The sequence below is a fragment of the Myxocyprinus asiaticus genome, chromosome 45 (assembly GCF_019703515.2).
Source record: "Myxocyprinus asiaticus isolate MX2 ecotype Aquarium Trade chromosome 45, UBuf_Myxa_2, whole genome shotgun sequence".
NCBI lineage: Eukaryota > Metazoa > Chordata > Actinopteri > Cypriniformes > Catostomidae > Myxocyprinus > Myxocyprinus asiaticus.
In genome coordinates this window covers 14106597-14124092 of record NC_059388.1, presented here as the reverse complement: position 1 = coordinate 14124092, position 17496 = coordinate 14106597, and the positions used below count along the sequence as shown (strand labels likewise).

At 37.9% G+C, this 17496-nt stretch overlaps 1 protein-coding gene across 1 annotated transcript in view; it reads right to left on the bottom strand.

Moving 5' to 3' along the window:
- The window catches only part of LOC127434836 (staphylococcal nuclease domain-containing protein 1-like), a 280085-nt gene that overhangs the window by 30457 nt on the left and 232132 nt on the right, over positions 1-17496 (bottom strand). The window contains exons 19-20 of the mRNA XM_051687847.1: positions 7060-7183; positions 4390-4459 (exon numbers count right to left, since the gene is read on the bottom strand). Of these exons, the coding sequence (XP_051543807.1) occupies positions 4390-4459; positions 7060-7183 (194 nt within the window). The remainder of the gene's footprint in view (positions 1-4389; positions 4460-7059; positions 7184-17496) is intronic.

The following is a 17496-nucleotide window of genomic DNA, read 5'->3' as shown; positions in this document are numbered from 1 at the left end:
TGAGGGGCAGTTCTGTAGATGGAAACGCCTTGAAAAAGCATGTGTGAGCAAGGAGGCCTACAATCCTGACTCGGTTACACCAGTTCTGTCTGAAGGAATGGTACAAAATTCCAGCAACTTATTGTGAGAAGCTTGTGGAAGGCAACCTAAAATGTCTGACCCAAGTTAAAAAATGTAAAGGCAACGGTACCAAATAATAACAAAGTGTATGTAAACTTCTGACCCACTGGGAATGTGATGAAAGAAATAAAAGCTGAAATAAATCATTCTCTCTGCTATAATTCTTAAAATAAAGTAGTGATCCTAAATGACCTAAGATGGAATGTTTTCTAAAATTAAAAGTCAGGAATTATGAAAAAAATTAATAAAATATATATATATATATATATATATATATAAATAATAATAATAATAATAATAATATATATATATACAGGTGCATCTCAATAAATTAGAATGTCATGGAAAAGTTCATTTATTTCAGTAATTCAACTCAAATTGTGAAACTCGTGTATTAAATAAATTCAATGCACACAGACTGAAGTAGTTTAAGTCTTTGGTTCTTTTAATTGTGATGATTTTGGCTCACATTTAACAAAAACCCACCAATTCACTATCTCATAAGAATACATCATAAGACCAATAAAAAAAAACATTTTTAGTGAATTGTTGGCCTTCTGGAAAGTATGTTCATTTACTGTATATGTACTCAATACTTGGTAGGGGCTCCTTTTGCTTTAATTACTGCCTCAATTCGGCGTGGCATGGAGGTGATCAGTTTGTGGCACTGCTGAGGTGGTATGGAAGCCCAGGTTTCTTTGACAGTGGCCTTCAGCTCATCTGCATTTTTTGGTCTCTTGTTTCTCATTCTCCTCTTGACAATACCCCATAGATTCTCTATGGGGTTCAGGTCTGGTGAGTTTGCTGGCCAGTCAAGCACACCAACACCATGGTCATTTAACCAACTTTTGGTGCTTTTGGCAGTGTGGGCAGGTGCCAAATCCTGCTGGAAAATGAAATCAGCATCTTTAAAAAGCTGGTCAGGAGAAGGAAGCATGAAGTGCTCCAAAATTTCTTGGTAAACGAGTGCAGTGACTTTGGTTTTCAAAAAACACAATGGACCAACACCAGCAGATGACATTGCACCCCAAATCACAGACTGTGGAAACTTAACACTGGACTTCAAGCATCTTGGGCTATGAGCTTCTCCACCCTTCCTCCAGACTCTAGGACCTTGGTTTCCAAATGAAATACAAAACTTGCTCTCATCTGAAAAGAGGACTTTGGAACACTGGGCAACAGTCCAGTTCTTCTCCTTAGCCCAGGTAAGACGCCTCTGACTTTGTCTGTGGTTTAACAAGAAGAATACGACAACTGTAGCCAAATTCCTTGACATGTCTGTGTGTGGTGGCTCTTGATGCCTTGACCCCAGCATCAGTCCATTCCTTGTGAAGTTCACCCAAATTCTTGAATCGATTTTGCTTGACAATCATAAGGCTGTGGTTCTCTCAGTTGGTTGTGCATCTTTTTCTTCCACACTTTTTCCTTCCACTCAACTCTGTTAACATGCTTGGATACAGCACTCTGTGAACAGCCAGCTTATTTGGCAATGAATGTTTGTGGCTTACCCTCCTTGTGAAGGGTGTCAGTGATTGTCTTCTGGACAACTGTCAGATCAGCAGTCTTCCCCATGATTGTGTAGCCTAGTGAACCAAACTGAGAGACCATTTTGAAGGCTCAGGAAAACTTTGCAGGTGTTTTGAGTTGATTAGCTGATTGGCATGTCAAAATATTCTAATTTGTTGAGATAGTGAATTGGTGGGTTTTTGTTAAATGTGAGCCAAAATCATCACAATTAAAAGAACCAAAGACTTAAACTACTTCAGTCTGTGTGCATTAAATTTATTTAATACACGAGTTTCACAATTTGAGTTTAATTACTGAAATAAATGAACTTTTCCACGACATTCTAATTTATTGAGATGCACCTGTATATATATATATATATATATATATATATATATATATATATATATATATATATATATATATATACACATACACACACACACACACTGGTGGCCAAAAGTTTGGAATAATTTACAGATTTTGCTGTTTCAGAAGGAAGTTGGTACTTTAATTCACCAAAGTGGCATTTAACTGATCACAAAGTATAGTCAGAACATTACTGATGTAAAAAAAAAAAAAAAAACAGCACTATCACTATTTGAAAAAAGTCATTTTTGATCAAATCTAGAGAGGCCCCATTTCCAGCAGCCATAACTCCAACTCCTTATCCTTGAGTAATCATGCTAAATTTCTAATTTGGTACACCACTTGCCATTATATCAAACAAATGGCAGTCCCCATGTGCAGACCCTCTCCATGCACAATAAAACAGCTTTTATAAGGTTACTGATATGACTGGAGCCATATACTTTTGATGGGGTGTTAAAAAAAAGCCCCATCCCTCAATACACCGCGTCCATCGAATCAGAACCTGCCTAGAAGGAAATGTTTAAAAACAGTGATATCAGATTCAGCACAAGCCTCTAGTCATACTAAAGGTAAGGCCATGTGGATCAAAGAGCATGTGGACAAAGAGAATAAGAAAGGAGAGAGAGGGGCAGAGTGAGAGAAAATACAGAAAATAAAGACATTTTTGGCCTGAAACCCAAGCCTTCTGCCTCGGGCACAAATACAGCAAAATATGTTGGGTACTGTACCATTCAAGCCCCTTTAGAACATACTAACATAATTTTTCTTGCAAAAAACAAAAATATGTCACCTCTAGGGGGGTCCAGGGGGCATGCTCCCCCGCAAGACAATTTTGTACATTTTAAAGTTAAATGCATCAGCCTGGTGCACTTTGAGAACAAAATTAAGAAGCTAGATCTAGGATGAACTTTGTGGTCTTGTACACAATTTTGTGCTCTAGTAGTAATTTAATCATAAACACATTGGTTGTGTAGATATGAATGGTGATGGCACAGCAAAAAAGTCACAACCACAAAGCATAGTAAACGAGACGGAGTTAAAACAGTAGCGTTACTTCAACTTGATTAGTTAACGTTACAATTAGCCTAATGTTACATGATGAGCCAACATGCTCCTCAGATGCTGAAAATAGTTACTTTGTCAGAGCCGCTGGTAATAATGTTTAACGTTAGATAATTAGCTAACGTTAGCTAGCTAGATATAACGTTACATACGTTATACATTGTTTTTCACGACAAGCAGCCGGATATGTCAGTCGACATAAGCGAGAAGACTGACAGCTAATGTTGTTAGCTAATATTAACGTTACCTAACGCATGTTAGTTTTCCTTTTCAAGAACTTGTCCATGTTTTCTGTCCGTCTTAGTAGCGTGTTAAACTTAGTAATGTTTGAAATTCGGCTACACACAAAAAAAAAGTCACATAGGTACACTGTATGAGGTCATTGTAATTGGGTAGTGAAAAAACAGCAAATTTGATTCTTTCCTAATTTGTAGAATTGTTCTTGCAAAGCCACAGCAAATGACAGGGATGCAAACTCATGAGGGTTGAGAAAGGTGAGACAAACACTGGTCCACAAAATTTTTTCTGTGGATATTTATTTTATTTTTTTTAAATAAACTAAAAGTACCAATTCCAGCAATTTTAGTGATTCAAGTATATCAAATGAACTGCACAAATTTGCAAAATTAGCTGCAAAAATAAAGAGTATTTTCGCGAGGCATGCTTCTTTTTCACAAATTTGTTCAATTGTATTAACTGATTAGTTCAGTGACCCCTTCTGAAGTTTTCACTCAGTGGTTACAAATGAGCATCTTTTGTGCTTTGAGCGAGTCATTGAATTATTTTTTAATCATTCTCGAGCGAACTCTACCAAGAAACTTTATAGTGTTTAAGAATTAAAAGAACAAAGCAGATCTATAGTTTTTCTTCAGTTCGAGCATGATTTTTCATCCAAAAAGACAACAATAATAGTCTAATAATCTTAATGAGTATCAATAACGTCCTTAGCTTCTCCATTAAAACTTGCATGACTACAAATCTACTGACTTCAGTAGAATGTTTAAAATTGATAAACACAAAGCAGATGTGCTGTATAATTTTCCTATAGTATTTAAACTGCTGAGCATGACTTTTATCATAAGCAGAGCATATGAAGAGCTTTGACTGATGGATTCAGTGCTTACTTCTAAAAGCACATGCAGTATTTTAAATAGAAGGAAATGCAAACCCAGCCCTGAATCCAGAACATTAATCAGTCAGCTCCTGTCTGAAGAGACGTGCTCCGCCCAGACGCACAATACAGCTTAACTCGCTCAGGAGATGCTGAGCTTACATCCACATTATGTATGAACTTTCCCACAAACAGACACACACTGCAGAGATACTCACATTTCCATAGTCGATGTAGAACACATGAACTTTTGCTGGGGATTCAATCTTCTCAACACGTGCTCTGTACCTATGGAGAAAGAGAGAACAAAATGTCTAATTTCATACACTGATCAAGGAGAGAAAAGATATGCATCTTATCCACAAACATTGGACAACTTGATATGGAACTTCTCAGGGAGAATGTGGTTTCTTAACATGAATCTTTCCACCAAACTGACACTTTGGTATGAGCCTGAAATGGTGTTGGTGCAGGAGCTCATTATTCAAGCATCTGCTGTTTTTTTGGGGTAAATGCAGCCTTTTTTGTAAGAAGTCATTTGAAATCCTCTCAAGGCTTGTTTAACAGCTAACATTCTCAGAGTTTCTCCTCTTTAACTGTTTGCAAGTTTTTTCACATTCAAGGTCTCTACTGTAAGTGATTTTTTTTTTTTTCATAGGATGTTTACTTTGTCAATTTCTTTACATCCAAGTCAGATCAAACTAGCCAACTTTTCCACTTATTTGAGAGGTGAATGTTGATGTAGTTAATGCCACATAGCCATCTTTATTTTGGAGAGTTGCTTCTAGTTTTGTGAACTTATTCAAACATCCTAAAGAATTAATTTAATTTAATTCATCGCAACCTGGCTTTGATGTAACAGTTAAAAGTTATTTAAATATATAACATATAAAATTAATAGATATCAATTTACACCAGGGTCATAAATGCCACAGAAATTAAAACAAAACAAAAAAGTTCTTGTTATAAATACTATCTCGTAAAAGAGTTAATGTTGGTTTAATTGTAATGGTAAGTGGTAATACATTCTCAATCTTGAGAATTGGAATTAATGATTTTATAAACTGAAGTATTTGACAAACTAATGAAACGGTTTCTGTTTTAAACGGTTAGGAAAAAATGCACCTTTTAGGGTAAAAATGTGCCCTGAAAAGCAAGGGAGCAAATATTTTCCTTAATAGTTAATTACAGACACTGATTCACACATATGATATTAGTAAAAAAAAAAAATAATAATTTTGGTTCAGACGGATAGGGAAAACTAATGTGAACAGGGTATCTGCCAACTGATTGCGGGCCACATCAGGAGCTTTTAGTGACAGCTTTGTTGATTATAATACGAGCAATCTAGTTGTTTTGAAAACTTTACATCGTGCGGACAGTATTCCATCAAACGTTAGGAGAATGTGCGAAGCCATTTATCAGGCCCAGAACTGCTTTTCTTCACTGGAAACGAGCGAAACCAGGCCAGATCTGGCACCCGCTATGGCATCAACATCGACACACACTTGTTTGAAAAGGAGTGTATGTTTCCTCCAATTTCAACCCATTTGAAAACATGCCACTTCAGTAAAGATCTATGCAAATACTAGTATCTTTCCCTTAACTGAACTCTGCACAAGAGTGTGCATAAGGAGCTGCTGTGCGGTTCTGTTGTTAGTGGTTAGAGAAGAGAGTCAATCTTGTATTCATAACCTCTCGCCCTAAAATCATAAAAGCAGGAGAAGCCTCTAATATTCATAAAGAGTAGTTCAAAGCTCTGCGTGACACCTCAAACACAAGAAGTCTAAGAAGAGTTTCCTTTCCCATCTCATCAAACCGAGACATTCCTACACACTACAGGCCCCCTGCTCACTCCATACCATCTACTTATGCTAAAACACCCCAATCATCCCAAAACTGCAGCCTGATCCACAGCTTCCCACTCTCAAAGGCTTTCAAAAATGTACTTCCAAGACCTTCAGCTGCGTCTTCCCTGTCAGTTCACCCAAAAATGATTTCATCATGCATTCACCCTCATTTTGTTTCAAAACTGTATGACTTTCTTTCTTATGTATCCCTTAACTATTCTCTTAACTATCCTTTTAATGAGCTCTAACTTCACAGAATGATACTGTACCTCTGCATCGTGGGAAAACATGGTGCCCAAAGCTGACTGGGATGTAATAGTGACTGTTAGCAATGTAAACATGACAAAGATGCTAAGAAAAAAAAAAGTAAAAAAAGTGATTACATTGATTCACTGCTCAGAGGCAATGAAATTTAGAAGAAAAAGACAAATTCAAACTTGTAAACAGCTGTTTAACAGGCCCTGGATGGAGCTTAAATTAGTTTGTACAACAGAAATACTACATCCACACAAAACCAGCAGCAGACACTTGAATAATGAGTCACCCCACTGAGGATGCGGCTTGTTCAGCGTCTGTGATAGGACAATGGGAGCTTCCAGACTCCCTAAAGGACAAAGAGCTTGTTAGAGCAATATAAGGTCCAGCAATCTAGGGCAAATTACTCCGATATAAAATGTAAACAAACAAAAAATACCCATAAGCAACAGATGGCTCTTTGAAAAACAATGACTTTGAGGTCTGAACAATTTTTGTGTAGCTTGTTTGCTGAGAAATGGGGCACTGGTGCCCTTCTGCTTTTTTACAAAAAAAAAAAAAAGTAATGCGTCATTAATTCACCCAAGCCACCTTATTTTAAACACAACAAATCACCTGCGCATCAGATCCACATCCACCTTTCCAGATGTGACCATCAGCAAAACTCCGCTATAACTCTAACAAACATTTTACCTAATTTATTATTAAAATCAGGACACTCAACTCAGTGAAGATGCCTTCTAATGAGACATTTGCATTTCCTCTTTGTTAATTGGCTCTTACCATTCTCCATCAGCAAACTTGGCAATACAGAAATCTCCTCTGCAGGGGGCATAGGATCCTTCTACTGGAGGCTGGGCGGCAATCTCTCCTCGCATGCTCTCCATAAGGTTCTCCAGTTGAGTACCTGGACAGGTGAGGAGGACAGAAGAGTCAACATCTCTTCCTTGAATACCGTCACACATACACACATCATCAAAGTTGAGATCCTCTATAGTTAGGCCTGGGCCCCGTGAGTTTAAGCAATGGCCCTGGAAGTTAGTGCCCTGATTTAGCCAGTTTGGGCAGGATTGCCAAGAATAATCTTGATTATATGATTATATTACGAGGTTACATTAACCTATGAGTCATATTTTCTCCAAGAATTATATTTTCTTTATTCTATATTTTCCTCATTTAAACAAATGGCCAATTCTAAATCACACTTTTTCGTTGATAACCAATGTCCGTTAAGTTTTAGTTAGGCCTGAGGTCTGTTGCAAATATAGAAATAACGTTTAATCAAACCCCAAAAGTCCTGGCTGCTTTAGCATGCTACAGGTGGCGTGACAAAAGTGAACTCAAATTAAATGAAGGGCAATAAAGTTCTAATATATCGAAATGGCTTTGAAACAAGAAAGATCTTTCTAATGAGAACATCCAGTACAGATATTTATTTTTTCAGCCATAGTCCTTCAGCTGTTCATACATTTCTCCCAACAACAGAGCAATCAGTATAATCACTGAGGTGTGGGGTTTGCTGGGGTAAGGAAATATGTGACAAAATGGCCACACAGTCAGGCATGACTAATGGAGAGCAGGCAGAGGGAGGGCAAAGAGCGAGAGAGAGTGTAGACAATCACCAAACATCCCTCAAGGAAAGCAGTTTAAAATAAGTCAACTAATGGGCCTGTCTTAAGCTGCTCATTTTCATCCCCCCTCTCTCGCTCTCCAACATCATCACTGTTATTATGATCATTTTGTCTGCTAACATCAGAATATTTGCATGTGCAAAATGAAAGAGGAGGTGGATAAAGTGCAAGAGAGAGAGAGAGAGAGAGAGAGAGAGAGAGAGCAAGTAAGGTGAAAAATGTGTAGTGTAAATCTGTAGTACATTCAATCAGCCTTAAAGCATGTGCACGATGCTAATTAGCATGATGCCAGTAACAGAGCAATGCTAGCATGTATTCAATTAAACATATATTTATGTACATGTGAGGGGTGGACAGGGGTTTTAATGACTATTTGGCAAATTTCCAAAGAGAAGAGGCTTAAATGGTCTGTTTAATTGGCTAACCCTCTAGCATTCTGCCTGTTAAACAGTTAATTAGCACATACAGGAAGAAACGCACACACACAAACTTCTCAGCAGTTTCTCACACAGCAGAGACATGGCATTTTGAGGAGCCAGCAATTTTAAGTAATAATAAATAAAAAAAAAGTGTGTGTGTGTAGGGGGGGTGCATGGCTGTGACTGTGGGTAGTGTAGCATGTCAGATGACAGCTGAATGTACAGCCTTGATTTATTAAACTAATTAAAACAGTTTTGCATTTTCTTCCCAGGCATCAGGGCAAAGAGTGTGTGTTTCCCCAGCTTCGACCATCCATGCCCCACTTCCAGACCAGCAAGGGCTCGCTAAATAATAAATAAGGAGGGGGAGTCCTCCGTACGCTCTATAAAGGTTTAATGGAGGCTGTGCATTTAACCTAATTAATCCATGAAACACTCATACAGAAGGCATGGACTGGGAAGAGAAAAAGCCTCCATCATACAATGCATGCTAATTAATGACCGTACCATGTAAAGGCTCGACAATAAGGACTGCCCGATGGCCCGGGGCCAGTGTGAGTGAGGTTCGGGCCAGTTGCAAGAACTGTCACTTGCCCGATTGGGCCAGTGCTGCAATTATAACGTTAGTACAAGCAGACAACAAGCGAGAGAGCACAAACATTACATGGTGCAAACACAGTCTTCTAACCGAGCACTCGGAGACGAGCAAGCACGATTATATTTAGCATGCAAAGATGCGCGAGCGCATAACATACTGGACGCACCAAGGCACAATCATGTGAGCGCACAAGAGTGTGCTGACACAGAGCACGCTCTCCTAGAACTGTCCTCAGTCTTTTCCAAGAGTCTTAGCAGCATCAAATACCAATGTGTAGAAAATTGCAGGAAAAAAAAAAAAAACACACTCCATGAATTTGAGTGGTACTGCACATCTTCACAGTGTGCGAAATCCTCAAATGTTTTCATTTTTACATGTTGGTGAAAATTAGTAATCTACACATTAGAGCACAAGAAATCAAAAACGTTTTTCTATTAGACTGTAAATCCATCTCTCATCATCATCTCTCTGTGCAGTGTAGACTTGGTTTAACGTGCATGAGCATTCGTAAATGGACAGAGTGCAAGTATTGTTCCCACAGTAAAAAAAAACTAAAAAAAAAACTAATTTTCTCATTATTTTGCCTTTAGAGATGAGACGCTGAATGTAACGTAGAAAAAAAAAAAACTGTCTGGAAGTCTGAGCTGCTCAGTATCCAAAATGCAAGAAAACACTTAATTAGGTAATGTTTAAAATGTAAACTTTAATTCGAAATGCTAAGGGCATTTGATATGAAATGAAGCTAAGTCACTATGGCTATTATTATCATGAGAGCAGTTCAGCTGCAGGGTGAAGATGACAATGTAAAACAGTCTACTTCATATTATCCTCATAAAACACAGCTTTCTCATTTCTGGACTGTACAGGTACTTTTTTTCTATGCTTTGTGTATCAGTAAGTGTTGGCCATGTTTGGGTTGTCTAATTTCATGTTTTTATCCACATTCTTAATTCACAGATGAGGTCTAATACATACTGTAGGATATATTACACGTCAAAACTGATTTAGTAGCATGGTCTCTTCTCTTAGAGATTCATATGTTTATTACATTCATCCAATAATCAAATCTTTAACTCAAGTGACTAAATCTTTGATCCTGGTCATGAAAACATTACACAGGGCTCAAAAGATAACATCATGACTGAACGGGTAACTGAAAACCCATAATTTGCTGCACAGAACTCTTCACTTAAAAACGCATGTGTAAATGGCAGGACAGCTGAGGTTAATGTGATGATTTAATGAATTAATAACTGTAAAGCACTTATATGGGGTTACATAAGACATAAATCATATCTTGCAAATTATAAATGTGATACAATTTTGGGGGAAATTGTCTTAAAATTTTTATATATATAAAAAATATTTCACTTCGGACACATTTTTTAAAGCCATGAGGGTAAAAACAGCTATTTTTCATTTTTGTGTTGGGGCCAGTGAAAATTTTGGCAGGGCAAGTACAAATCTGAACCACTGGCCCGACTGGGCCAGTAGAACAATTTCTTGGCATTGAGCCCTGCAGCTTATGGGCTTATTATACATGTCATTAGCACACATGTTTACCTAAATTCAGTTCATTAACAACAAGACACTTATTGGCCAATTGGCCAACGCATATCAAATTTTACAGAAATATAGATAAGACAGATATTAAATCAAAGGATATTTAAGATAATGAGAAACAAATTCAGTCAAGTGTGTTTAAAATTTTGACTGGTAGAGTACAAGACTCTCCAAGGTACTTCAAAGAATACTATGGTATAAGTACCATGTCCAAAAACCATGGTTGTACCACGGTACTTTTATTGGTCTACTTAATACAAAAGGACTTGGAGGGACTTTTCTTTTTGGCCAACTTAAAAATTAAGTATTGTTGGTGTTCTTGATCTAAGGGTAAGATAACAGGAATTGCAGTGGTCCATATGGCTCAGGATCAGGTGTTGTGCCCAGCTTACATTCCCTGTATGCTTCATTACATCGTCCTCTGCTGATATACTGGAAGATATAACAAAGGATTCAGCTTTAATTACACAGGGTCAGGTCCTCTACCTCCTTCAGTGAATTTACAACACTCTCTGACTGTGTGAGAGCAAACTTTATGTGCAGTGTGTATTGGCCATAGCTAGCTTGCAGTCAATGTGCTTCATTAATTACAATAGAGCTGAACATGTCTATGGATTTGAGCTCACCTCCTGCTCTGGTATGGGTAAAGTTGAGGAGGACATGGGATGGAAACTAGTACTTCCCTGGAAAGGCAAAACGCAGTAACAACACATCATCAAAATTTTGTTACAGTATATCCAAAATCAGGTCTCTTACACTACGTTTTTGTGACAGATTTGTTTGGTTCAACTATGCTCTGATTTAGGGAAAACAAAGTGACACTATTTTTGGACAATAAAAAAAAAGAAAACAAAAAAAAAAATATTTGTTCTCAGTCTTATTTTTGGTGTATTTACTGTGTGTAACAGGGGGGTTAAAATGGGAAAAGAGGAGGCGGAAACTGGAACACAAACGCACACACGGCAGCTGCGTGTGGCTCTCTCTCTCTCTCTAAATGCCGCATCCAGCTGCCTTTATCCCTCTCCTCGGCTGATTAGCCCGATTGGGGGCCGGCCCCGCCCTCCTCCTCGTCACACTGTGTTTTAGACTTGTAGGGTCGATAAACTTGACAAAGTGAAATAGGTGGTAACTTTCCCTATTTAGGTTTCCCTTTTGACCAATGAATTTCCTTGACGACTTCTGACTGATTCGCTTATTAATCATTTAGGAAGTTTTGTGAAAAATGATGACCAATTAACTGAAAAGAACCGATTCAGAACGATCTGCGCACAAATCGGACATCACTATGGCTTGCAAGCAAGTTGTTCTCTATACTTACTATTACAGGTAATATTTAGCTGATGAAATTTAAGAGCAGAACGTAACTAGGAAAAAAAAAATTGCATTCACTATAGAAATTTCAATTACTTTTGCATGACTTTTAAGATTTTTACTTTCTATGATTTTCAAGACCTGGACAATTTTAATTTTGAAATTCCCTGCTATCTCCAAGTTTTCCATGCCAATGGTGACCTTGCGTATTCCGCCCATAGTGTAGTGCACAGAACCGGGAACTCTTAATGAATGTAAATGTTTAATCTTCTAAGTCAAAAGATCCCTGCTGTACTCACATGCACAAACCAATATATTTGCACACACACATGCCTTGAGGGCATGGCCCTTCTGATGTTGAGTATATCTGAAGTCTCGATATACCTGCACATCTTGTCCGCCACTAGGCCCTCTGGCCAGCAACATAGAGCCAATATCCATCTTAAACCTGTCACCATGAACCATGTCACACTGTACTGACAGATACATAGCTGAAACCTTCATTTCGCCATTTTCACAGTTTCATTTGGATTACTCTAACCGTCAATTGTTTGGAAGATGAAAGACTCGGGTTCAGTGTTGAATATTTTCATGAAACAATATAAAATAAATATATACACGACCTTGTAACTCTGGAAACAGGGAGATTGATTCATTTAAAAGGTCTGTATCTCATGCTATATGTGGATGATTCACCGCTCACATATGACACACTGTCTTGACATTACAAGCTATGGGGGATGAGCACTGCTTGTACACACATGGCATAGCTGCATTCGGATCTATAAATAAACCCACACCTGCGTTTATTTGTATAGAATAGAGAGGTATACCCGTCACATCCAGTGGGTCAAACACTTCCATGCCTACCTTACGATACTACAAAGCAAGCAAATGGGATCCACATCATGCTCTGAGCTCATCATTTAAGAGCAACAGCTGGAGAGAGAAAGAGAGAGAGAGAAAAGAGAAATTCTCAGACAAAAAGGCTTATCATTTCTCAAGAGATTAAAATTTCGAGTGCAACTCATCTCGCACTATTCATGCTATGGACATGAATGATGCCACAGAGCTTTTCAGCACATTTAGTGCTTACACCAGGCAGTTGTTACAATGGGAAAAATAATGACCTTATACTTGTACTGAAGGAGGGACTCAATCCGACCAGAATATAATAAAGAGCTCTTTGACTTGGAACAGTATGAAACCACCTAGAACACCCTAGCAACCACATAGCAAGACCCTGGAAACCACTAGCAACACTCCACAATCATGGTGGTGAGTTTTGCAAATGCATGTTCCATTAAAATGTCTACAGAGTATAATAATCTGGTTTCTTTGAATATGTTGCTCTGGCTGCAGCTGAGCGCAAATCATATGCATCAGAAATGAGCAGCTCAGAAAAGAGAGTGATTAGAAATTAAAATCATTCCTTTGTTTTTGAAAGTATGTAATATGCAAATATGACAGTACGAGTATGACAGAATTAAACGAGGGCAGAAATAGCGAGAACACTTGGTGCCAGTAATCAGCTTAATTTTTAAATTTGACCACCAGCATCTGGAACACCACCCACTGCGATATGTACCTAAAAAGTAAGAGGGGCAGTACACTGGCTTTGCATTCGCCAAAAAATTGAAGATCACTACAGTTCTCAAAGCCATTTGCAGTCACATCTTTATCTCTTTCAAGAAGTGATGCTCATTCTCTCATTTTCTTTCCTCTCCAGGTAAAATCGGCAGCCCACACAGAGCTTAAAGACAAAACCACATTTCATACTGACACCCGGGTGGCACGTGGTGACAAACGCCAGCCCACCTGCCCTATCGTCTCATTAAACATTCACTGGCGGGTGGACGGGGTCCATCCAGCAAGGATAAGGGTAGTATTGAAGAATTTCATGTCTCCTCCCTGCACTTGAGATTGACTCAGGAGACGGGGGGGCGGGGACAAAGCCCAAGGAGGAAAGCAGATGGAACGACCTCATCTGCAAGAAAGAAATTGGTCCAGATATAACAGCATGTCTACTAGGCAACCAACCAACAACCGATTAGTCAATTATTGAGGTGTTTTAACTAGTGAGGTCGATTTTTTCTTAAGTGTTTATAAGTTTTGATATTTTAGCAGAAGTGCTTTAATTAGCTTGCTGACAGTGTGCTTTGCTATAAATATTACACTGTGTAGACGTGATGCAATAAGACACCAGCAACAAGCCATTGGTCTGTCCACACTGAACACGATAATGCAATATTTTTTTGACACAAGCCTTTGACCAATGAGAGTTCACAGTGGGAGGGCCTACCTGGCATAACTTTTCAACGTGGGAATAGAAAACCAAATAAATGACAAAGTCCTGTCGCTCGTTACGGCTGGTTAGGACCAAAACTCTGATAAACATGGGCGAGAAAACATTTATTGCGTCGCTTTATTGCGTACGCCTTAGGCTGTTGCATCTCACACGGTGTTTTGAGTGTTCCACCATTTTTAAGATGCCGTGTCAAATTAAAAGAAATTAAACTTCTAAAAACATGAACAGATTATGTTTATTCCATTGCGATCCATCTAAAAGCAAGAACACAAAATAATTAAAAGAATAGAATAATTATTCAGGTTTTTGTTGAATAATTCAAATTGTCGTTAGGGCAACCTACCGATCAATTTTGAAAGTTCTGCACATCCCCTGTGTCCAGAGGTTGGTCTAGCTAGTTATAGCTTTACATTTGGGAAAACAAACAGATGCAGAGGCGAAAGACCTCATTCTACATACAGCAGCCAGCCAAGAGAAACAATCAAGCGTACATTTATATGGACACATATACAGGAGCTAAGACACAAAAGAATCATAGGGTTATGCATAATGTGCCACGTTTCAGTGTACAGACGCCTCAGCGGTGGCACAGTAATCAAGGCCTGGTGCTAAATTATAGTTCTGTGATTTCAAAGCCTTTGTGAAGGCAGGGTAGGGGCAGTATCTGCACCTTTTCCTCCCCATCACACTAGTGGTGAGTGAGATCCTGACTCTGTGTTTTGATTGAAAGTTTCCAAATATACCAGCAAAGCCCTGCAGTGCTCCACACTCGAAGGCATGCAAAGAACATTTTTGCCCCTTTAAATTTGGTCACGACAAAGTCGTGAAAGGTCAACTTACTATCAAAAGCATGAAAATGCCTCTAAAATTTGTTTATCTGCTTTGTGATGTATAAAAAAAATAAAAAAATAAAAAAAAATATTTTAAAAAAATAATTCCATCCAATTCCATCATTTGCTATTCAGTGTAGTCAACTTAATCAGACAGGAATAAACCTTTTTAATAAAGTGCAAAACGTGAATTTCAGGGTTTTTTTTTTGTTTTTTTTTTTACCTCTATGAATGCCTGTATTTTCTAAACATATTAAACACACTATGTCATAATTTTATATTAAAGTTGAGTGCATAAGATTGCATCCCCCCTTTGGCTCATAAGTTAACACACCCCTTTCAGAGTTTATCCAAATATAAGAGATAAAAGATCATTTTTTGTTTTATTTAGTACTGCCCTTCAGAAGCTACATAACAGATATTTAAAAACATCCCACAAAAAAAAAAAAAAAAAAAAAAAAAAAAAATTACACACATTATCCTGCTTAAAACGTTCACATCACCTTAGTTCTTAATACAGTGTTGCCTTCTTGAGTATCAATGAATGTATGCACCTTTTTAAATAGTTGAGTTTGAGTCCATAAATGTGCCTAAGTGCCAAAAGCTGGATGTCAACATCATACAGCCACTGTTGGGAAGAACTCAAATGTGCAGAAGATGCTGGGACACCAAATAACGTGCGGTACCTGGAGGATTTTTCTTAAGAACAATGGCCAGTTTTACTGCTCAGGACAAAGTAGGGACTCATGCACAACTATCACAAAAGATACAAACAGCCATATATCATCAAAGAAGCAACATTGAACATTATTTTGTGTTGTGGAACATATCTGTTATTTCAAATACCTTTAGGTCAGCAGTAAATAATATTATTTTACCTCTACATTCAAAATTTTGGGTTCATTTTTGTGACTCTTGGTGGCAGTTTTGCCCTGAGCCTCCATTAATTACTGACTCTGGTAACAGAAATGTAAACACTGTCAGCATTAAAAATATTCAAAGATTTCCTGAGTTCAACCTGAAATCAGAACTGAATTCTAGGGGTCTAAAAATAAAAAAATAAAATATTTATAGATACACCACAGTTGTTTCTCAAATGATTCTTGATTAGTTTTTTATTAATTATAAATAATTCTGTTTATTAAAAGCATATGCTGGACAAAACATTACAGATTCAGATAAGAGCTGGAGGGTGCGTCTGCACTTACACTGGGAAAGCCCAATTTTGCCATATGTTAGCCAATAAAATCAAAACAAAACAAAAACCCTAAATCAAAATCTAGTCAAGAACATTAGACACAATTTGACTCAACAAATCTACTAAACAGGGCTTATCCTTGACAAGAGACGTTGTGACCACACTCAAGTGCTAATCAAGAGTGCTTGAGACTGCAGCTCGCACCTCCACGCCTACAGACTCCCCTCCAGCGCTGAAATCAATACAAAGGACCAGCGCTTGCACCCCCCCACCCCCTTAATTAAATCAATATCAAAGTACGCTTCCAGTCACTCCACTTGTGAACTACAAGCAAGGGAAAAAAAAGAAGAATGACATTGCAAAGGACCAGCAGCAAGGTTGCCCAGTGGTGGAAGTTTATGGGAACAAATTGGGGCAAGACACACCCACACACAAAAAATAAAAAACACTTTCAGTTTTTCCTCCTGGCAAGGCATGTGGGCTGGGCATCGTTAGGTGTAAAACTTGAGAGAGGGGTGAGTGCTAGTGGATATGTATAAACTGGCACCTGCTAGAGGAACTGCTCCAGTCATTAAGCTCAGTGTCAGAGACGGCCGCCTAACCCCACCACTGCACAAAATATACATGATCTAGAAATCCCAAAACACAGTTTCTACTCGTTACCGGGTTACTTCAATTTGATGATAATTGAAAAAGGACTTCTTTATGGAGATTGATGTGACAGATTCCCATTTGTATGTCAGGTATCAAACCTTGGAATTGATACATTTAAATTGTTATACCTTTTATTGTTTAAATGTTTACTATATATATATATATATATATATATATATATATATATATATATATATATATATATATATATATATTGCAACAACAACCACCTAAACATTTGAATGCTGTTGATTTGGAGCATTATGGGGTTCTGCCACCCAATGAGTCACACAGGTGGTTACCCTATGACTTTTCCATGCATGGATATTACAATTTAAAAATGTCCCTGATACTTCCAATTTTCACGGGAATCCTGTAGTTAAAGACCCCATGAAGTCCCTTGACAAATGCAGTGTTGACGTATTTCCTATTGAAACTAAAAGTTCTGGTGGGACTTTTTTATTTATAAAAAGCTAATAGGCTTTAATTACATCTCAGAACAATAATTTGCTATTTGCTAGTCAGTTGAAGAGGGTATTAGGTGGACCAATAATTACTTAAACCAATAATTTAGGAAAGACGCAAATTGCATGTCTAATGGTGGTTTTCATTTTTATATGCCACATTTCTCAGGCTTTAGAAGTGTGTTAAACATTAAAATTGTTTATTATGTTTCTAGGAGTGTTGGTTATTCATGTTTTGGAGATG